Source organism: Vulpes vulpes, chromosome 12 (assembly GCF_048418805.1).
Source record: "Vulpes vulpes isolate BD-2025 chromosome 12, VulVul3, whole genome shotgun sequence".
In the NCBI taxonomy this organism is placed as follows: Eukaryota; Metazoa; Chordata; class Mammalia; order Carnivora; family Canidae; genus Vulpes; species Vulpes vulpes.
In genome coordinates this window covers 102,054,920-102,077,760 of record NC_132791.1, presented here as the reverse complement: position 1 = coordinate 102,077,760, position 22,841 = coordinate 102,054,920, and the positions used below count along the sequence as shown (strand labels likewise).

The 22,841-nt window shown below is 48.8% G+C and overlaps 2 protein-coding genes across 6 annotated transcripts in view; both read left to right on the top strand.

Moving 5' to 3' along the window:
• The first annotated feature begins 13 nt into the window (after positions 1–13).
• Positions 14–423, top strand: LOC112920237 (FXYD domain-containing ion transport regulator 4-like). The gene has a single exon (XM_025998880.2). The coding sequence runs from the start codon at positions 30–32 to the stop codon at positions 294–296; it is 267 nt and encodes an 88-aa protein (XP_025854665.1). The 5' UTR covers positions 14–29; the 3' UTR covers positions 297–423.
• A 15,634-nt stretch (positions 424–16,057) lies between these two features.
• LOC112920236 (beta-galactosidase-1-like protein 3) overlaps positions 16,058–22,841 on the top strand; it is a 42,396-nt gene continuing 35,612 nt past the window's right edge. For 3 of the 5 annotated variants that reach the window (XM_072729285.1, XM_072729284.1, XM_072729283.1), the window contains exons 1-6: positions 16,058–16,211; positions 16,934–17,065; positions 17,156–17,371; positions 19,696–19,764; positions 20,306–20,401; positions 21,469–21,577. In XM_072729285.1, the coding sequence (XP_072585386.1) occupies positions 16,189–16,211; positions 16,934–17,065; positions 17,156–17,371; positions 19,696–19,764; positions 20,306–20,401; positions 21,469–21,577 (645 nt within the window). In that variant the 5' untranslated portion in view covers positions 16,058–16,188. The remainder of the gene's footprint in view (positions 16,212–16,933; positions 17,066–17,155; positions 17,372–19,695; positions 19,765–20,305; positions 20,402–21,468; positions 21,578–22,841) is intronic. The other 2 variants (XM_072729288.1, XM_072729287.1) reach the window with 1 other exon arrangement.

Sequence of the window (22,841 nt, the reverse complement as noted above, 5' to 3'; positions counted from 1 at the left end):
TCCGCCCAGCTCCCCTCTGCAGCCGTAACATGAAGAGAATGACCCAGGGCCTGCTCCTCACACTGGCAGGCCTGCCTGCCTTGGAAGCCAATGACTTGGTTGATAAAGACAGTCCCTTCTACTATGACTGGGAAAGCCTGCAGCTGGGCGGGATGATTTTTGGAGGGCTCCTGTGCATCGCTGGAATCTTGATAGCCCTGAGTGGAAAATGCAAATGCAAATACAATCAGAAGCACAGCCCCTTACCTGAGAAAGCCACTCCACTCATCACTCCAGGTTCTGCCAGTACCTGCTGAGCACAGGCACTCCTGGTACCATCTCCCATGCTGTTCCCTCCCTACTTGGCGCCCTTAGCCTCCATAATGGCCTTTCACTCCAAGAAAGGCTCCCTTCTGATCAGGAGGCTGTCCAAAGCTTATTTCTCTATTAAACTGTCCGTTTCTAAGCTGCCATCTAATATAGCGCTGCCATCAAAACTCCGTCTTGATGCTGGAAGCCAGCTGCGGTGACCCCGTTGTGCCACCAGCCACAGCTCTGGGGACAGGCGACGCGCCTTCAGGAGCCGGGAGACGTCAGGGAGGTTCTGCCCGAAAACCTACTCACTTTTTTTTTTTTTTAAAGATCTATTTATTTACGAGAGAGAGAGAGAGAGAGAGAGAGAGAGAGAGAGAGAGGCAGAGACACAGGAGGAGGGAGGAGCAGGCTCCATGCAGGGAGCCCGATGTGGGACTCGATCCCGGGACTCCAGCATCGAAGGCAGGAGCTAAACCGCTGAGCCACCCAGGGATCCCCCTTCTCACTTTTAAAAAGAGAAACACAAACAGATGTCCACGCCAGCGTGGCCGAGCCTGTGCTCGATGCCTGAAGCCGCTGCAGCCCTGGCCTCAATGGGTCCTGCTTGGACAGTCCACGTCCCAAAGGGCAGTGGAAAACACGAGAAAGGCTGAGAAGGTGAGTGTGTCCTTGAAATACCTGATCCGAGGGTCCTTCTCATCCCAATTTCTTGTTTAGAGAAAAAAATATTACTATAAGACGACTGAATAAAACCCTTCTATACCGATGTAGCACCTTATTATGTAGGAGAATTTCCACTCTACTTCTAGTTTTCTGAAAGTATTATTTTTAATTCTATGTGTGTGTTGCCTGCTATGTATTTTGTGGTTACATGGTTACATTTACACATGATCGGGATTGTTAGGTTTTCTTTGTAGATTTCCTTTTCCTCACTTAAGCACTAGCATTCCGTAATGCTATCAAATCCTTTTGCCTTAAACCCTATTTTGTCATTTATTGAGTGTTACTATACCCATTGTCATCTATATCTATCTGTATATTTTTTCAAATCCTTTCAGTGAATTCTGTGTGCTCTAATTTTATTTATTTTTTAATTTAAAAAATTTTTAAAAGATTTTTATTGATTTATTCATGAGAGACAGCGAGAGAGAGAGAGAGGCAGAGACACAGGCAGAGGGAGCAGCAGGCTCCATGCAGGGAGCCCGATGTGGGACTCGATCCTGGGACCCCTGGATCAGGCCCTGGGCCAAAGGCAGACGCTCAACCACTGAGCCACCCAGGGATCCCTGTGCTCTAATTTTATATTTTCGTCTCCCTAGGCCTGGCTTAACACACGGAGAACCAAACCCCATACATGATCCCCAGACTCCTATTAATACCAATCAGTAAAACCCCAACACTCTGTCTATAGACCCTTCTCTCCCAGACCAGGCCTTGCACTCTGCTAGTGGGTCGTGGTGGGGGGAGGACGGCTGATGTAAGGGGAGGTCGGAGGGATGTGTTCTCAGCTCTGCTGTGTCTGCTGCTGCTGTGACTGAGTCCACTCTTACTGTGCCAGCCTCCATCAAAGACTTTCTGATCCTCTTCCCCATTCCTGAGCTGGGCATTCAAAGCTTTTAAGTTGTCTTTTCTCCACTTTTCCCGGGCCATGTACACACCCTGCCTAGTTCACAGTCTTTGTTGCCATGGGAGCCAGTGCCCAGCCGCTTGATCTCCCAGGCCTGCCTTCCAGCTGCTCTCCACCCCGTGCCTGCCACGGTGACCATCGTGGTGGATGGTGCCATCCACCAACACCAACACCAAAGACGTCCCATTGCCCTCTACCAAGAAGGTTGTCTGTGTGTTTATTAAACATCTTTGTAACCTAGTTCTGAAACCTCGTTTTAAGGGTTTATTATCCGAGGGAAGAGGAGTGCACTCAGAAGGGGTGTGATTGAGGTGAGCATTGTTAGGGGTGAAGATAAAGCCAGTAGGGGATAGGGGAGCACCTTGGGGCTTGCACCAGCAGGAGAAGGAGCCACTTGCACCTGTAGGCCTGAGGGCTGGAGTGCGTGAGCCGCTCCCAGGGCTGGGAGGTCTGCAGTTGGGTAGAAACCTTCCATCTGTTGGCCTCTGGCAGCAGCTGGACCTCACCTCTGTAGCCCTGGGGCTCCCGTAGGTTCCTCCCGTCTTTTTGGGGCTGGGCCCTCATCACGGCCATCCTGAGTGGCTATGCTCCCTTGTAAAATCCCATTTGCTTTCTGTTTCTATGGGATTCCTGTTTTCTGGACCTCTGAGCTATATTCCCCCCTTGCTTTTGAGTTTACTTATTATTCACTTATTGAAAATAAAGTCTGTCTTCTTGATCGTTTCCACTTGGTGCAAGGGAGGAAGACTGCAGATATATTCACTTAGCTAACTCGAAACTGGAACTCTATGTCAATGATAATGTCAAAATTTTCAAGTTTTGTAATCCCTCATCCATAATTCTGACATTTACAAAATTTTGTGAAGCTTTGTGTTTTTTTCCGCCCAAATCATCTGGCAGCAAATCTTGACCCAAGTGTGAGTTTGATGAAAATAACAAAATTAATCAACAAAACCTGTTATGAACTGACCTTACACTTTTTAATTATCTTTATTTATCATCCTTAATATGAATGTTCAGATGTTTCACTGCAGAAATATTCATATATTTTCTACAATTTCTACAGATTTATTCTGTTAAAATATCCCTTTTCTATGATTTCAGTTTGGTGCAAGTGCAGGAGTTGAGCGGGGACCCCTGGTGCTTTGTGGATCCAGTTCCAGGCCCTCCCTCTCTGGGCAAGTTGTTCAGACAAAGCCGTCCTTCTGCAGATGGAAAGTGCACCAGTGTCGGTCGGTCACTGTGAGGCAAAAATGAGATAACAGCATATTTTGTCTATTTTTCAGCACAATGCTCGAAGCACACTGAGCTCTCAAAACTGAGAAGCTCTTACCATTACAATGATCTTTTCAGCAAGCAACTCACGTTCGAGGGACGGTGCCACGCAGACTGTCCTGTCACTTGCTTTTTAAATCAAATACTATTGTGACCTGGCTTCCATGTCATTAGTTTGATCTTTGTGTTTTAATGGTTTTATGCTATAATCTCTGCTGACCCCACGATTGCATTCCCTCTGCTACCACCCGGAGGTGCTGGCTGGAAGGAATTTGAGCACGTCTCTCTGTTCCAATACCCCCACCCCAGCGCCATCCCCGCCCCCTTCTCTTTCCTGAGTGTTGAGGCTGAACCTTCTGCCTCTAACCTCAGCTGCCAAGCCCATCACCTTTTATGTTCTGCTTTAGGAATTCCAAGGACCTGTATTTCTCTACTTCTGGAAAATTCCTTGTAATTTATCGGTATTCTATTTTTACACATTTTGTTATGGCCTAGAAGTCCTTCCGCTCTTATACACCTGGAGAATTTCTCACTTTTCAGGAGCCTCTTCAAGTGAATAAACCCTTTCCGTGAATCCCTTTCTACTCATAAGGCCTTGTGCAGGGTCCCTCTCCATCGAGGAGCTTGACATATTGCCCTGAGACTTGGACTCCTTTTTTTTTTTTTTTAAAGATTTTATTTATTTATTCATGAGAGAGAGAGAGAGAGGCAAAGACACAGGCAGAGGGAGAAGCAGGCTCCATGCAGGGAGCCCGACGTGGGACTCGATCCTGGGTCTCCAGGATCAAGCCCTGGGTCGAAGGCGGTGCTAAACCGCTGAGCGCCCCCCCCCCCACCCCCCCGGCTGCCCTGGACTCCTCTTTATTTCATTATCACCTCATCAAGGCTCAAACAACCTGAGGGTAGGAAACGTATCATTGGCCTTTGAGTCTAGCACACAGCATCATCCAGGTGACACCCCTATTTCTGAACAAATAAAAGAATATGATTATTTCTCTACGTTGCAGGTACTTCTCTAATTCTAAATTTCAGGAAGTAAGGTGACTTTTTGGAAACATATCTATGTCTTGTGGTTAAAGGCAATGTTGTGGATCCCTCCTTGTCCCATCCCTATTATAGTAATAATAGACAAGCAGACACAGCAGACAGTGGGGAGGTAGCAAATAAGACCAAATTTAACCACGAGGAGAAGCACCTCAGAGAATTAAGGTCGTGCGTGAGGCAGGCGAGCTGAGGCTGTGAGTGTGTCCGGTCTCACATTCTGGGGACACACCTTTTCTTCTCTTTGCAAATATCCTTTCTGCGGCCTCAGCTCTGCGCGGACCAGTTGATGGCTTCTCCTCCGTCGCCTAGAGGTCCCAGGTCTTTATGTGTCCTCACATAACTTTTAGTATCAAAGGGACTTTGTGTCCTCTTTGTAGTCAAGATACATTTCTCTGGGGTCAGGTTGCTTGCTGGGGCTGAGTTGTTACAGTCGTATCGAGGGGCTTTGGTGACATCTCTGTACTTGCTCAGTAATTAGAAAAAGCAGCCACAGCAAACTTGCCACACGGCCTAGAGAGTCTTCCATTGGACTCATTCTCAGCACCGAGTCTGACTTCCGTGTGGTCAGGGCTGCTCTGCAGGTTCCCGGGTTGCCTGCGAAGAAAATAGAGGATATGAATTCCCTGTGGTTTGTCCTTCCTTGTCTTCCCCGGATATATTTAAACGAGGAGGTGGGGGAGTGAAGGGATGGCCGTCCTCACTGTCTGCCTTCCTTCGGGCCACGAGCTTGTGCTTGGCCCCCCTTGGTCACCATCCCCAGGGCTTTTCCTATTCCCTCCGCTTGATTTCACCTGCACACACCTCCAGGATCTCCCTGCGTGTGTCCCGGACCTGCCCCGACCTGACCTCACTGATACCTGAGATCATTTTTACTTCTATATGTCCTCACCCTCTGGCTTATTTTGCCTCTTGGCTATATCCTTTATCACTTTTAAAAAGGATTTTTTAAAATTTATTTATCTTAGAGAGAGAGTGAGCACGAGCCAGGGCAGGAGCAGAGGGAGAGGGAGGGAGAGAATCTCAAGCAGACCCCCGGTTGAGGGCAGACCAGAGCTCAACCTCACGATCCTGAAATCACAATTGGAGCCGAAACCAAAGGTCAGATGCTTAACCAACTGAGCCACCCAGGCAACCCTCACTTTTTTTTTTAACCAAAGGGAACTTCTTAGACCCCAATCCTAGAGCCGTTCTACTTGAAAGATGCCTTAGTGGAAAATCAAGCTACTTTTTTTCATTTATCAGTCCTTATTGTTTAGGTTCTTCCTTGGATTGGAGTGATTTGTCTCTAGCTAGAATGGTTTCCCAATCTACTGTAGTTGGACACTCTTTCTTAGAGTGACCGAGCAGGAAACTGCTTCATTGAGGACAGCCATTGGATGTTTTCTTAACTTGGGGTGTCTCCTTCTTACAACTGGAAAGCCACTTTCTCTCTCTCTCTCTCTCTCCCTCTCTCTTTCTTATATTGGAGTTCAATTTGCCAACATATAGCATAAATAACACCCAGTGCTCATCCTGCCAAGTCACCCCCTCAATGCCCATCACCCAGTCACCCCATCTATCCGCCCACCTGCCCTTCCACTACCCCTTGTTTGTTTCCCAGAGTTAGGAGTCTCTCACGTTCTGTCACTCTCACTGCTATTTTCACTCATTTTCTCCCCATTGGGAAGCCACTTTATGGGTCATGCTTTAAAAATATGCACTCAGGGGATCCCTGGGTGGCGCAGCGGTTTGGTGCCTGCCTTTGGCCCAGGACGTGATCCTGGAGACCCGGGATCCAATCCCACATCGGGCTCCCAGTGCATGGAGCCTGCTTCTCCCTTTGCCTATGTCTCTGCCTCTCTCTCTCTCTTTCTCTCTCTATGTGACTATCATAAATAAATAAAAATTAAAAAAAATAAAAATAATGCACTCAGCATCTGTTCCTGAAACCTGTTCTCACCCTGGCCACAAATTCTTTTATGGGTTTCACTGGGCTACACCCCCACTCCTGGTAATATGGATGCCAGTCTCCTTTGTGGATGCCAGTCTCCTTTGTGGGATGCTGCAGGTGTAGACTGGCTCCCACTAAGTTAAGTTTGGATTTTAAAATGCACTAACTTCAGATCACAGAATTAGTTATGGAGACACGTGAACTACAGTTCTTTGTTTTATAGATTTTTTTCATTAATGTTACCCTCCCTAGTAAAATTAGAGTGCACATTCATTTTGGTGTGGAAATACTCTTGGAAAGGCAAAACAACTCTGATAACTCGGTTCTGATAGTATTCCTATTAAGTCATACATTTTTTTTCCTAGTTGGCCTAAGTTAACTAGTTTCACAAAGACCAGTAACTTGTCTTTTTATCTCAAAGGATGGCCAGTCCTGTGCTCTCTGCTTCTTGCTACCAAAACTCATTCCCCAGACTCAAGAGGCTTCCCTCCCTCTGAACCTGTGCATCACACCTCAGGCTGGCATTTCCTTCATATTAGGAGGATCCAACCCTCCTCCTGAAGTTGCTTAAATCATTTATGTCGTCAACAAGCACTTGTGGGAGGTTTTTCATATGCCAGGATGTTTTTTTAGGTGCTAGGATCCAAGAGTGAACTGGACACTCAGTCTCTGCCCCCATAGAGCAGAAATTTGTGGTGTTAAAAAAGAGACAACAGATCCCAAATGGAGTCGCTTGTGCTAAGCCCATGTAGCCAAACCAAAACTGAGTATCTGAACTAACTGCAGCTTCAACCTCCCCGGAAGGTAATCTTAAACCAGTAAATATGGAGCTCTCTGGTCAGCATTATTGACTTAATTTATCTGACAAATTCCTTCCAGTCCCAAAAGAAAGATGAGCTGATCTGCTCTTACCTTGTCCTTCCCCGCTCATGTCTATAAAAGTCACTGGTTGTGTTCGATTCTTTGGACTCCTTTCTATCTGCTAGATGGGAGGCTGCCTGAGTCACGAATCATTGAATACGACCATTGGATCTTGAAATTTATCCAGTTGAATTTTGTTTTTTGACAGTGGGAATTGAGTATCTTTTTTTTTTTTTAAGAGATAGAGAGCATGATTTTATTAAAATATTTTAGCATGATGTTGGAGGATCTTAAAATCCTGTATTCTAAACCAATGTGGGCACTGTAGATGACATATTCCTGAATTTAGTCGGCACTATGTCTAACTAAGGAAAGTTATGATTATCTAGTAGTACTAGTAAACTAATATAATTTAAATTGGAGGCTAAATAATTTTGGCATATTCACATTTCTCCAGCTGCCCTTTGTGACTATATATACTCAAAGTCTACCTCCATCCAGCTGAGTTGGATGGGACCATATGTTTACTGGTCTCACTTAAACGTCTTCACACCACGAGTAGCAAGGAATATGAAATTTCTGGCATTAAGATACAGTCGAGGTGTATCACACACTTTACCAGGCTACGTCATTCTTTCTCGAAAGCCATTTTAAGATACAGTAAAATGCTAGTCTCTGAAACAACTGAAATGATATTTTCTAACTTCAATCCAAACTCTGATGCGGTAAAATTTAGAGTTTTAAAAATTATTGTTCGATTTTGTTAACGGCTTAAACAGATTTGATTTTCTACTCACAGAATTTAGATCAGAGAATTTATTCTCTACAAATTTTAATATTCAACAGAAAAGGGAGATTGTTATTTGTCACCAGTCCTCCTCCTCTTTTGGGGCTGAAGAAATCAGTTGGTTGTCTACCAAAGCGCGTGTAATAAAATTCACAGAGTCAGTCCTTGACTTATCAGAGACGGCGAGGTGCTCCCCGGAGGAGGATGCTGTCCAGAGCCAGCTTACAAACAATGGACACCCAGTGAATTTCTCCTCCGTGGGACTTTGGGGCCACTTTTTGAACATTATCTTATTAGAGCAACTAATGTTTACTTATTTGTACTTGTTTCACGGGCCTCCGCTACCCACACTTTTCATGTAACAGCTTTAGTTAAAATCATCAGTGGCCTTGAAACTTGCTACTTCTGATTACAAAGAGAAAAGAACACAATCAAAACGTATAAACGTTCCCGCATTCAGTGACACTCAGAAAAATTGGCTTTGTATTTATGTTAAAAGCAAAATAACGGTCAGGCTGGTGAGTCTGAGTGGCTTTATATATAAGAGTCTTGATGTAAACCCAAAATACAAAATTATTGGAAAAATGCAAAGTAAATGCTGTGGCTAAAAATACAATGTAAAAGAACAGGATAATAGGACATGAGCTGCACCGAAGAACTGTCCACGTCGGGGTGGGCAGAGGGGAGTGGCAGCAGGACAGTGACTTTGGAGACCGTATCTCAAAACACCTTCTAAACCATATTTTTGGCCAAACGTAACTTTGGGATTTTAGGACACAGCATTTCAGGTGATAGTTATGGAACCAAACCCAAGTTCGTCCGGTGCGCAGCAGCGCCACGCGCCGAGGCAGAGCGTGCAGCAAGGAAAGGCTCTGCTAGTGGCACCCGAAGGAGGGGACGGAGACTAGCTTGAACCTAGCTCCTCAGCTGAGGGGAGAGCCAGGTCTTAATAACCACAGGGGGTGAGATTACACACATATTGATGAAAGGGCAGGGAAATTTAGGATTATTCACGAGGGAAGATGGAGCAGGGCACTGAACAAGCACATACGTAACACTCCGGGTGTTCACTGTGGGCTGGAGATTTAACACTAAAATGAGGCGGATTTGGCCACTGCCATAGGAGAAGGTGTGAGCTCCTGGGGGAGTATAAGCTAAAGGGGGTCTTGGGCTCCCTACCTCGGGAAGGGATATGGGGTGTTGCTTGTTCACAGCCTAGAATCCTATCAGGCCCAGGTCCCCGTGGAGACAGCAGTGCAGTCGTTGGCAGCGTCACTCCCGTATGTCCTACTTCATGAACCATGACATAGGATGTTAATGGATAAACTGAGTCATATTAAACATTTTTTGCTTATTTGAGCAAAAGTTCGAATTGGGTAGCATCCCAGTCTTGCAGATAGAAAGCAGCTCTGAGGAGCCGCACAAAATAAGACTGTTAACAGGCCGAAAGGAGGGCGTTTAAGGAAATTATTCTGGCAAAAGGCTGGGTTGCTTTATGCAAAGTTTCTTTCCTTTAGGGGAAGGCAGGGCGTATCCTAGAGACCATCTCACTGCTGGTCGCTGATTCCTCATTGAGCGAAGGGGTTGGGATTACACATAACCACAGGGGTTGGGATTGGGGTCATTGAGCGGTTTAAGACTCCAATTCTGGAAGAGCTGAAGCTGAAGCTATAATTAAGTCTCAGTTTGGTGACATGAGGCTTGGCTTAAGTGCCTCCATTTTGGGCCTGTTGTCTGTTTGATATATTTTAGTTTCAAAGAACATGCAAATTTGCATTTTTTTTTTGCCTTCATTTTCTTGTCATTTGGGGTTATTTGCAAGGGGAGAAGGGGAAAGCACAGCCTTTGCTCTATCATTTAAACAATGCAAATTCCCCTTATTTTATATGTTAATCCAATCTCTGCAATCGTTCTTTTCTTTTATCATTTAGATTGACTTAAGCCTTTGGCAAGTTCTTGGGAGAGACCATGAGAAACCTCTTTCTGAACAATTTCATTCATAAAAATGAGCATTTTTTGGGTGGTATCGCATAGGAGCACTTGGACATCAAAATCGGCTTTTTAACTACACTAAGTCTTATTTTGAGCGAATTCTCCATTTAAGGAACTCAGATGCTGGAAGGGGACAGGATAAAAGGCAGATTTAGAACATGTTTTCGGCCTTCGAAAGGCTGATAATTGAATAGGGAAATTATAAGACGTTGAGCTGCAATGTTAGTTCGTGATTAACCCGTGTTAAAGGGAGAAAGCGTTTCAGACCGGAGGAACCTGGAAGGAAAGGATTCACACGGGGGCATGGATTCAGGCGACACCTCCCCACACGCAGGGTGGCCGGCGGGGGGCAGCTTGTGTTCGAGGGGGCCGCTCACTCTCCAGCTGCCCGTGGCCGGGGAGCGTGTGGGCAGGAGAGGCAAGGCTGAGGCTATCTTGAGCTTGGATTTAGAGGGTCCTACGTGCCAGGTGACGAAGCCCTTTGATTTCTTCTCGCTCAGCGAGACCCACAGACGCTGGTAATCAGGAGCAATGCGGAGGCCTCGGCCACCGCGGCCAAGGGGAGTTTGAGGAGGGCTGGGGAGGGGGGTTGGGGGCTAAGCAGCCAGCAGGTGTGATAAGCGGGCAAGGGTGACAACCTGAGTGTGCAGGTGACTGCAGGCAAGAACGGGCGGGCGGGCGAGGGGGCGAGGGACGGGGAGGGACGGTTAGGGCCGCGGGTTCTGTTGGTCTCTCTGCTGGTTCCCTCCCCATCAAGGACACTCGGTGAGACTGTGGCTGAATACATCCCGTTACTGAACACTCACTGCCACAAGCACCCTGAATTTTGTTTTCTGAGAAAGTTCCCAAACGGGGTCCATGGCGGGCAAGGAAGCGGTGCCTACTGCACAACACCAGAATGCTTGGAGCTGGTTTCTGGCATTTTCCAGCTTCGCCCAGAAACAAAACGTTACATGCTGGTCAACGACCTCTTACTGAAAAACTGCCGTGTGCCCGGGGCCTACCACGCGCTGGGGGCCCGCAGGTCTCCCGTGGCGGCAGAAACAGGACCGACCACAGCCAGTTCAGGTGGCGCCCGAGACAGGCCTGCTAACCGCACGGCGACCAAGTAGGGTTCTTTAAACGCTCTCCCGCTCTCCCGTTATCAGCTCTTGCAACTGCCTCCTGCTGGCAGTAGGGTGAGCCCAGGGGAGCAGTAGGGTGAGCCCAGGGAAGGAGTAGGGTAAGCCCAGGGGAGCAGTAGGGTGAGCCCAGGGAAGGAGGCGGGAAACTTCCAAGGCCTCTCATTTGCTAACAGAGCTTTCCAGATTTGCGTGACTGGTCCTGAAGGTCTGCTAGTTAGGAGCACTCCACTGCCCCTTTCCCTAATCCCATAACCACTCCACTGCCCTTTCCCTAGTCCCATAACCACTCCACTGCCCTTTCCCTAGTCCCATAACCACTCCACTGCCCTTTCCCTAATCCCATAACCACTCCACTGCCCTTTCCCTAGTCCCATAACCACTCCACTGCCCTTTCCCTAGTCCCATAACCACTCCACTGCCCTTTCCATACTCCCATAACCACTCCACTGCCCCTTTCCCTAGTCCCATAACCATGCTCTCCTGGTAACCATGCGCATACTCCCTGTGGGTGACTCCCTCCAGCTCTTCCTGGCACCTGCTGAGCCCATGCGGCGGGCTGGCTCTGCATTGTGGGCACCCGGGCAGCATGGAAGCAGACCCACCCAAAGGCCGTCTGAACCCCAGTTCTGTCCCCAGCCTGCTGGGTGACATTACACAGGTCGCTGACACCTCTGTGCCCAGCTTCCTCACTGATGAACCAGGGACCACGCTGGCACTTGCTTTACAAGATTGTGAGGGTTAAGCCATAATGAATGTGTCGTACTTAGGACAGTGCCTTGTGTTTCTGATTGCTGAACGTTACATTCAGAAATATTCAAAATCTTCAGTTTTCTCTTTATCATGCTCATGTTTTCCTCAACCTTCTTGACCACGTGGAGCATGAACTATTTTTAACATTCTTTTCTGCTAGTTCCTTCACTTGTATGTTTCTATGGATTAAATTTTCTCCAGGTTATGCATCATAACTTCCCTTGTAATTTTTTAAAAAGATTTATTTGGAAGAGAGAGAGAGAGAGAGAGAGAGAGAGAGAGAGGGAGAATGAGCAGGGAGGGGGTGGTGGGAGAGGGAGAGGGAATCCTCAAGTAGACTCCCCACCGAGCACAGAGCCTGATGCAGGGCTCTATCGCAGGACCCCGGGATCATGACCTGAGCTGAAATCACGAATCAGGTGTTCAACTGACTGAGTCACTCAGGCTCCCCTCCCTGGTAACTTTTTATTGCATCCTGGACATCGCGAATATTACGTGGTTTGCTGGATTTGCCGTCATTCTTTATGTATTTTTGGGTTTTGCTCTGGGTTGTCACTGTCACTTGGAATTAATTTGATCATTTCGGGGATTGTCTGCAGCTTTGTTAGAGGGAGTGTATATTGCAGTATCCTTATTTGGACTCTACTGGCTTCTCCAGGCATTGGGGGATTGTCTCCTCACTGTCTCCTCCTTACTCTGTGTGAGCCCTGAGGGTTTTTTTCTGCTTAAAATCCTTTTTAGTTGTTCTTTCCCCGGCCTTGGTAGTTATCTCACATGAAGGCCCAGTTCAGAACTCAGCCAAAGACTCCTGGGAGCCCCTCTGAAGATCTCAGAACATTCCTGTGCAGATTTCTCTTGGGTACTTTGTTCTACAAAGTAGCTGCTTCAGTACAATTTAGCTGACTTCCTCCTCCTGATTCCCATCTCTATCTCCTCAATTTGGCAAAAATGCTGGCCTCTGTTTGGATTCCTCTCCCTGGGCGGCACCTGGAACCTGCTCGCAAGCCATAGACTCATGCAATCATAGGGCTTGTCTGGGTGGCATCCCTTATCTCAAGGATCACAGTCCTGTGCTGCCTTCTGTCCAATATCTGAAAAATACGGTTTTAAATATTTTTGTCTAGTCTGTTTTCAAGCTGTTTACGCAAAAGTATAAATATGTTCCATTTTTTTAGATGTTACACATTACATCTTGATTGGATCAAGCTCTAGATTTTAAGACTATGGAAACTGCTGTAATTTTCATCTTATTTAAATGGCTAAATTTACTGAATGATAAATATGAGAAACTGAATTATAAACAGTTTGCTATGGTAGGGATAATTAAGAGTGCTGGATTAATTTATAAGAATTTTCAAAAATTGGAAAAAAATGTATAAATATGAGAGCCAGGCAAGAAGCCTGATTTTTTAAGAATCTTAAGTACTAAATCTTAACTATTTTTAAAAAGATTTATTTATTTATTTATTTATTTATTTATTTATTTATTTATGATAGACAGAGAGAGAGAGAGAGGCAGAGACACAGGCAGAGGGAGAAGCAGGCTCCATGCAGGCAGCCTGACACGGGACTTGATCCTGGGACCCCAGGATCACACCCTGGGCCAAAGGCAGGCGCCAAACCGCTGAGCCACCCAGGGATCCCCTATTAAATCTTAACAATTAAATAAGAATTACAAGATCAACATAATCAATATAACATATATAATGTAATATAATTTCTTGCCTATGATTTTGATGCTTCACCTAGTGTATTTTTACCCACAAAAACAAATACCACGATTCTTAATTTAAACTTTTTTCTTGAAGGTATTAGAAGAATAGTGAGAGAACCATAACCTAGATGCATTACAGTTATTCTGTCCTAATATTTTCCCAGTAATATAAAGGCATCTGACACATTTGCTATTACAGATTATTTCCATTTCTTATTTCTTAAGGTCATTATAGCATTTTATTCCTTCCATCTGACAAGTTTTCCTTTTGAATACAATCCAAAAAAGCTAAAAAAATCTACTTTCTTTTCTTCAATCAAATACATGAATTTCAATTTTGAGGCATCACCCGATATGACCTGTTCTAGCAGTTACGGCTTTAAATATTTTTAATTTATCCTTGCTTATATCTTAGTGTAAATACTTTTTAATTTCTGGGGATCCCTGGGTGGCTCAGTGGTTTAGTGCCTGCCTTCGGCCCAGGGCATGATCTTGGAGTCCCGGGATAGAGTCCCACGTCGGGCTCCCAGCCTGGAGCCTGCTTCTCCCTCTGCCTGTGTCTCTGCCTCTCTCTCTCTCTGTGTCTCCCATGAACAAATAAAATATATTTTAAAAATAATAAATAAATAAAAATAAATAAATAAATAAAATAACTTTCAGCAAATTAGGAGTACAGAGAACTACGTCAACTTGACAACATATATACAAGCCCTACATCCAACATCATACTTCATGGTGAAAGACCGAATATCTTTTTACCTAAGTGTAGGAACAAAGTAAGGATGTCAGCTCTTACCACTCTTATTCAATATAGCACTAGAAATTTTAGCTGCCACAATAAGATAAGAAAAAGAAATAAAAGACATAAAGAAAGAAATAAAACTGTATTTGTAGACGACAAGATTGCCTCTGTAGAAGATCTCAAGGAATTGGATTTTCAATTCCTACAACAACCTCTTAGAATTAAGTGAGTTTACCAAGCTCACAGAATCCAGCATCAATACAAGAAACTGAATGGCATCTCTAAATGCTAAGACTAAATATGCTGAAACCAAACTTAAAAATATAATACCATTTAAAATCACTCAAAAGAAATTGCAACGGTGAGGTATAAAGCTGACAAAACATGCATAAGATCTGTGTGGGGAAAAAAAATCGCAACAATCTGATATAAAAAAGTGGAAGAAGACCAAAAGAAATGGAGATACATAGTGTGTGCATGGATTTGAGGACTCGACATAGTCAAGATGTCAGTTCTGCACACTTGGATCTGTGGGCCGACTGCAATTCCTATCCAGACTTTTAGCATGGCTTTTTGTGGAAAGAGACAAGCCTGCTCTACATTTTATATAGAAAGGTGTGAGCCATAGAATAGTTTTTAAAATCTTGACAAAGAATAAAGGTCTGTAGGTGTTTATTTTTTTTTTAAGATTTATTTATTTATTTATTTATTTATTTATTTATTTATTTATTTATGATAGACATAGAGAGTGAGAGAGAGAGGCAGAGACACAGGAGGAGGGAGAAGCAGGCTCCATGCCAGGAGCCTGATGTGGGACTCGATCCTGGGACCCCAGGATCACCCCTGGGCCAAAGACAGGCGCTAAACTGCTGAGCTACCCTGGGGATCCCAAGTCTGTAGGTGTTTATTTTTTATTTTATTTTTTTAAGATTTATTTATTTATTTATTTATTTATGCTGTATATATATATATATATATATATATATATATATATATATATAGAGAGAGAGAGAGAGAGAGAGAGGCAGAGTTTCAGGAGGAGGGAGAAGCAGGCTCCCTGCAGGGAGCCCGACATGGGACCTAGGACGTTGGACTGGATCCCAGGTCTCCAGGATCACACCCTGGGCCAAAGGCAGGTGCTAAACCGCTGAGCCACCCGGGGATCCCAAGGTCTGTAGGTGTTTAAACCAAATTTATAAAATAGGGTATATATATTCAAAGAAGTTAAACAGCACAAAGAAGTTAGAAGCACACCCTGCTTCTGCGTAAGGTGTGGAAAGTCCCGAAGCCCATCGCTTCCGACGTGAGAATGAGAAAAAAGATGGATAACCTGCAAAGTTGCTGACAAAAGTACACCTGCCCTGAGTGAGCCAAGAGAAGGAAACCCCTAATGTTTCCTGTAAACTATGGTCCTGATTTCAACCTGATGCCACACGCTCTGTTCTTACAAATGGGAGAGAAGAGGCAGAGGCTTTGAAGAGGAAAACCCGGGAGGAGCTGCCTTCATCCCTGGGGGTTCCAACCCTGCAGGTTCCTCGCGCGGCCTGCAGTCGCCTGGGCTGGACCCGCGTCATTCAGGCTCTTCCTGTAGCATCTGCCCCCGCGGGCGGTCGCCGGGAGCTACCGGCTTTCCCTGCCCCAACGCCAGAGTCCACAGGCCCTTTGCCCCGCCCCGAGCGGCTGCGGCATCGCGGCCCGCGTCCTGGGCTCACCGGCTGGGGGCGCTGGCCCCTCGGCGTCGCATCTCGCCGCCCGCCCGCCCCTCTCCAGGGCCTGCCCCTGCCACCCCGCGGCTGCACCGACCCGAGCCCCCTCCGCTCGCCCCGCACCCCGCACCCCGCCCGCCGTCCGCAGGGGCCCGCGTCTCCCCCGGACAGGCCGCGCCGCCCGGGTCCCGTCGGGCCGGTGACACCCAGGTCGCGGCCGCCGCGCCACACCCTCCCACGTGACTCCCCGAAGGGCTCCAAGGACCTGCGCCCGCGGCGGCTGGACTCGGCCGGCGCCCCCGACACCTCGGCGCGGGACCCCGGCGGCAGCGGGCGCCAACCATGGGTCCCCGGGCGCGCAGCAGGTGAGGTCGCGGGGCGCCACCCCGCAGCCGGCCGCCGCGGCCAGGAGCCCCAACCCCGCCCCGCCCCGCCAGGCCCGGCTGCCGGGTGGCCCGAAAGCCCGAGGCCCCAGGGTCTGCCTCCATCCCGGAGCCCCCAGGGTCTGACCCCATCCCGGAGCCCCCAGGGTCTGTCCCCATCCCGGAGCCCCCAGGGTCTGCCCCCATCCCGGAGCCCCCAGGGTCTGACCCCATCCCGGAGCCCCCAGGGTCTGTCCCCATCCCGGAGCCCCCAGGGTGTGCCCCTCACCCCAAAGCCCCCCAAGGTCTCCCCCCATCCCGGAGGCCCCAGGGTCTGTCCCCATCCCGGAGCCCCCAGGGTCTGCCCCCATCCCGGAGCCCCCAGGGTCTGACCCTCATCCCGGAGCCCCCTAGGGTCTCCCCCCATCCCGGAGCCACCCCGCAGGGTCTGCCCCCATCCCGGAGGCCCCCAGGGTCTGTCCCCATCCCAGAGCCCCCCAGGGTCTGCCCCTCATCCCGGAGCCCCCAGGGTCTGTCCCCATCCCGGAGCCCCCAGGGTCTCCCCGCATCCCGGAGCCACCCCGCAGGGTCTGTCCCCATCCCGGAGCCCCCAGGGTCTCCCCGCATCCCGGAGCCACCCCGCAGGGTCTGCCCCCATCCCGGGGCCCCGCCCCCGCCCCCGCCCCGCCCCGCCCCGCCCCGCCCGCTCACCGCGCCCCCCGCAGCCCGCGCCGCCGCTGGACCAGAGCCCTGGCCGTCGCATTCCTGCCGCTCATCCTCTCGGGGTTCGCGCCCCGACCGAGACAGAAGCTGGGTCTCCCGGGCGCCAGTGCGCAGCCGCGGCCCGCGCCGTCCAGGTGGGCCCGGGGCGGGGGGCTCCCGGGGGGCTCCCCGGGCTCCCCCAGGCCTGCCCCCGAGCCTGCAGCGGGCCCCCTCGCCGTCCGCAGCCTCTTCAACTGGTCCCACCTGACGCCCCTGGAGCTGGAGGACCGAGCCGCGGGCCTGGAGCCGCAGAGCCCCGGCGGCCGCAAGCCGTGCTTCACGCTGGGGGGGCACAAGTTCCAGGTCTTCGGGGGCTCCATCCACTACTTCCGAGTGCCCCGGGCCTACTGGGGGGACCGCCTGCGGAAGCTGAAGGCCTGCGGCTTCAACACGGTCACCACGTGAGTGCGAGTGCGGCCAGCGCTCCGACCTCTGCCCTGCCCTGGGGTCCCCCCCCCCGCAGGCCGGGCCGCCGTCCTCACCGCGAGCCCGCGGGGCCCGGCTCGGGACGCGAACCCAGAGCCCAGCGAGCCGCAGGACGGCGCCAACCCGGCCCCCGGCGGCTGGCTGCTTCAGGGGCCGCCGGGGCTCAGGCCGTGACCCCGGTCCCGGGATCGAGGCCCGCGGCGGGTCCGTCGGCCTGGGTCTCTCCTCACTCTGTGTGTCTCTCGTGGATGAATAAATAGAATCTTAAAAAACAAAAACAAAAACAAAAAAAGCCAACCTCTCTAATGGGAGAGTCCTTGGGTCCTTAGGAGCTCTCAGTTCAATGACAAAGGCCCCAGATATATTTACAGATAATTACATGCTGGCTTGGTTTTCTATTTAAGATTTTATTTATTCATCCATGGGAGACCCAGAGAGAGAGGCAGAAAGGCAGAGAGAGGGAGCAGCAGGCTCCCTGCGGGGCCCCAGGCGGGACTCGATCCCGGGACCCCGGGGTCTCGCCCTGAGCTGAAGGCTGGCACCCAACCCCTGAGCCCCGCAGGCCTCCCACCCTGGGGCGTCTAATGTAAAGTTTCTTTTTTTTTTTTAATTTTTTTATTTATGAAAGTCACAGAGAGAGAGAGAGAGAGGCAGAGACACACGCAGAGGGAGAAGCAGGCTCCATGCAGGGAGCTTGATGTGGGGGGATTCGATCCCGGGTCTCCAGGATCCCACCCTGGGCCAAAGGCAGGCACTAAACCGCTGAGCCACCCAGGGATCCCCGTCTAGTGTAAAGTTTACACGGGTTAGTAAACAACGTTAATTCAAAAGTAGCTGAGTTCGCCTCTGGGGGAATTGCGCCCCTGTCCTGAGGCGCCCTGGTACTCACAACAGGCCCTAACCTCCTGGGGCCCAGACCTGAGTCGTGCAAACCTTCCCTGGACTCAGAGGCCACCACCTCCTCCTCGCATGGGTTAGCACAGCCCCCGAGTCCCCCCCCCTCCCGTGGATCAGCCCTCGGGGACAGGTGCTCCCAGGGCCAGTACTTGAGGCTGGAGGCAGTCACTCCCCACTACCCCCGGCTCACCCACGCTATGAAAAATTTCATGATAAATAATCCCAGAGTCAAGAGGAGAGCCTTTCCTACTCCACTTCTGGAGGAAATGACAGGGTTCCTCCTCGCCCCTCTAGGAAAGTAGGAAATCCTACTGATGGTTTTTCTGATGTTCGATAAATGCAGGGCTCTGGGATAAATCGGCTGGGCTCCAAGGCCTGCACGCGGGAAGGCGCGTGCACACACACACACACACACACACACTCACGCCATAGATCACCGGACTTGATTTATTAGTGTCTTAGTTCAGATACAGATGTTTATGATCTTAACTGGGATTGATTTAAAATTGTATTTCTGGGCCCCCGGGGAGCTCAGTGGTTGAGCGTCTGCCTTCCCTCCGGTCGTGATCCTGGGGTCCTGGGATCGAGTCCTGCATCGGGCCCCTGCTCCATCAGAAGCCTGCTTCTCCCTCCCCCTCTGACTCTCTCTCTCTTTCTCTCTCTCTCTCTTTGTCTTTCTGTCTCATGAATAAATATATAATATCTTTAAAAGAATAAAACTGTATTTTTGTTACTGTCTTGTCCAGTTTTGGTATCAAGTGACTATAAATGTTTTCCTGCTCTCTGAAACTGTCTTGCAGTAGAATCCTCTTAACTCAGAGTGTTTGCTAAAGTCACCTGGAAAAGCCCTGTCACTACCGTCGGCGGTGGTTGGGAGGTGAAGATTTGGGGACAGTGTGACTTTCTTGAATGCTCATTGCTTTTTCTTCTAGAGTATAGATAATTTTTATTCGGTAGATCTTTTTTCCTTTTCTTTCTTCTTTTGGATGGACAGGACTTTGAAAAATTCTTTCTTGGAACTTGTACATCATATTGTGTATTTAACCTTTATTTTCTTACCTAAATGTTGAGTCTTTTCAAAGAGCTACCTTGTAGCCTTATTAATATTCTCTATGTCTTTTATTTTTAAAAAAGGTTTTATTTATTTATTCATGGGAGACACAGAAAGAGAGAGAGGCAGAGACACAGGCAGAGGGAGAAGCAGGGTCCCTGCAGGGAGCCCGACGTGGGACTCGATCTCGGGTCTCTAAGATCAGGCCCTGGGCTGAAGGCAGCGCTAAGCCACTTCAGTTTGTTTCAAAATAGAGCTATCTCAGGTGTTGGCATGATTTTGGAGTTGATATAGGATTTTAGGGGCAGAAATCAGAAGATGTTTCTTGTGTTTCCCCCTTCCCGATTACAGTTACGTTCCATGGAACCTGCACGAGCCAGAAAGAGGCAAATTCGACTTCTCCGGGAACCTGGACATGGAGTAAGTGCTCTTGCTGCTTCTCAGCCTCGCCCGGGGTGGGGAGGCAGAGCGGTGGCTCCTTGGGGTTGATGACGACCACGGGGCCTTCGTGGTTCTGCTTGGAGGAGCAGAGAGAGGCTGGGCTCAGGAGCCTCGTCCTCAGGACCAGGCGCAGGCAGCTGTGACCCTGTTGCTCGCGGGGTCGGGGTCTGCGTCCTGAGCCCAGGTCTCTTCACCGCACCCCAGAGGGGCCCAATCCCCAGGGTCGGCTCCGCTCTGCAGTGCAGTCCAGCCACCTGGGCTGGCACAGGGCTTGGCCCTCTAGGGTAGCTGGGCCGTGGGAGTGAGGTTCACTGTAGGGCCCCTTGCCCCCTGTCTGATGGCCTTGGGCCTCATGCCCCCCGGTGGGGCTTGCAGAAGGTCGTGGGCTAGGGGAGGGTGGGCACCCAGCTCCCAGGGCCTGTGGAGGGAGGGAGGGAGGGGGGAGAGGGGCTGGGCGGCCCCACCACCTTGTGCTGCACCCCCCTGACGTCCTGAGAGCTGCTGACACTGACCTCCCCAGGGCTTTCGTGCTGCTGGCTGCGGAGATGGGGCTGTGGGTGATCCTGCGTCCAGGCCCCTACATCTGCAGCGAGATCGACCTCGGGGGCTTGCCCAGGTGAGCTGGGCCGTGAGGCCAGAGTTGTGGTTGTAGTAAAGTCATTGACTATTATTAAACGTAAAGCTTCAGTCTAATAACAAACGAGCACTCCTCTGGGTCTTGCACTGGTATGTGCTTTATACACGTCGTGTCAGGCCGTGGTTTCTGTAATACGTTGAGGTGTGGATGCTCCTGTGGTCCCCGGTTTATAGATGAGACGTGTTCCTGGTGCTCTGGGCGTGAGGCCAAGAGTGTGCTGGGAGAGAGGAAGCGTCAGGATGATAATATCTTCTCCCCCCACTGGAGGTACCTGTGCCCAGCTGTGTCCTCTGGTGGGAAGAACGGGAAGGGAAGTTTCAGGCAGTGGAGGGTGGGCTTGTTTTGACGATGCCGGATTTTTCTTATTTGGTCAGTGGAAGACCAAGTTCTAAGCACCCTCAGATCCCTTCCCTACCCTTCCATTTTTCTTTGTCTGTGCTCTCATCTGTGATGCTTGTCCTCAATCCAAACACCTAAGGATCAGGGTGAGACGTCAAGAATGCGCTTCCCTTATTGTCACAAGCTGGCAGGACTGCCCGTTTAGTCCAGGGCTCTGCCTCCAGGGGAGCACGTCTACTCCCCTTTGTCAGGTAAAGGCATTGCTTTTCACCAAGATGAGCCTGTTCTCCCCTTCCAGCTCAGGAGCAGAAATCACCTGACCTTGCAGGAAGACGGTGCTTTAGAGAAGCAGCTCATGGCACAGCTTACTTTAAAATGCTTTAAATGAACTGAACAAGAATAGAGGAGAGTATTCCATGAAAGGTTAAGATGTGGGAGTACAAGCCCCGATAGTACATTGTAAAGTGTCATGTCAATGGAATTGGTGTTTTTTCTTCTAAATCTGTGAGAAAGATCGGAAAGGCTGACCTGGGCACATTCCTTCAGGACCCCTGGTGCTCCAGGACCATGGACGTGAGATCAAAGGGTGTGGAGCTGCCCAAGAGGCCTCGGGGAAGGGGCAGGTGGTCGTGTCCAGCCCCGCCCTGGCCTACCCTCACCTGCGCCCTCCCACCTCGGGCACTGAGCTTGTCCCTCTCCGCCCCCAGCTGGCTGCTGCAAGACCCCAAGATGGTGTTGAGAACAACCTACAGCGGCTTTGTCGAAGCAGTGGATAAGTATTTTGACCACCTGATTTCCAGAGTTGTTCCTCTCCAGGTAAAGCAAATTTCCTGTTCCTTCTTTTTTTTTTTTTTTTTTTTAAAGTTACACATCCATCTTCATTTTTTTTATTTTATTTATTTTTTATTTATTTATGATAGTCACACACACACACACACACAGAGAGAGAGAGAGAGAGAGAGGCAGAGACACAGGGAGAGGGAGAAGCAGGCTCCATGCACCGGAAGCCCGACGTGGGATTCGATCCCGGGTCTCCAGGATCGCGCCCTGGGCCAAAGGCAGGCGCTAAACCGCCGCGCCACCCAGGGATCCCCTTGTTCCTTCTTTCTTATCTTTGCTTTAGGAAAATAGTTATTCCATCTTGTTCACAGAACAGTCTGTGCTCAGTCTTTATGAGGATTGAAGCTGACATTCTTGCAATTTGCAATTCTAGGTCCTCGTATTAAGTGCGGCCTTTACCCCAGGGTTTCTAGAAAGACACACATCATACTAAGGATGACAAAGGGTATTTATTTGTGGTCATCATTGTTCTGAATGTCCTCAGCGTTCATTAAACTCACTGATGTTCATACTTCTTATTTTTACTCTTAAATTGTCTTTGTTATTTTAAATAGTTAACATAAGCCCTTGGTTATAAAACCCAAAAGAGGACAAAGGGGTTTATGGTGAAGTAAGTCTCCCCTCTTACCCTGAGCTAAAGCCATTCAAATGCCTTTTCAGAAGATAAACAATTTTGCCAGATTTTTTATGTGTCTTTCCAGAGATTTTCTACACATATAGAAGCGAATTATTCACGCATGTGTATGTGTGTCTATGCATACTTTTTAATAAAAAATACACAATTCCCACTGGGCTTTTTTTGTCACTTAAAAAAATTTTTTGAAGCCCATTCTTTTTCGTGGCTGCATAGTATTCCACAATACAGATATATCATAATTAATGTAACTAATATCTTATCATGGACATTTGATTTTTCAAGTTTATGCTATGATGCATAGCTTGGTTCACATGTCATTTTGTACCTGTGTGAGTATATTTGCTATTGCTTACATTCCAGTTTGTTTTAGTTTCATAAATGCACAGAGCACAGACACCATGCATTTTTCTTTCTTCATGGAGTCTCCAGATCTTAGGCAGGGTACCCACAGCACACAGACCAGTCTATGATGAAAAAGAACATTACACCCTACAGTCTACAAGGCAGCAATTATTTGATTATTATGTTTGATTTTTAAAATACACCTCTCTTCCAAACAAGAGGAGGCACATGGTCATTATTTAAATAAAAATAAATCTTATG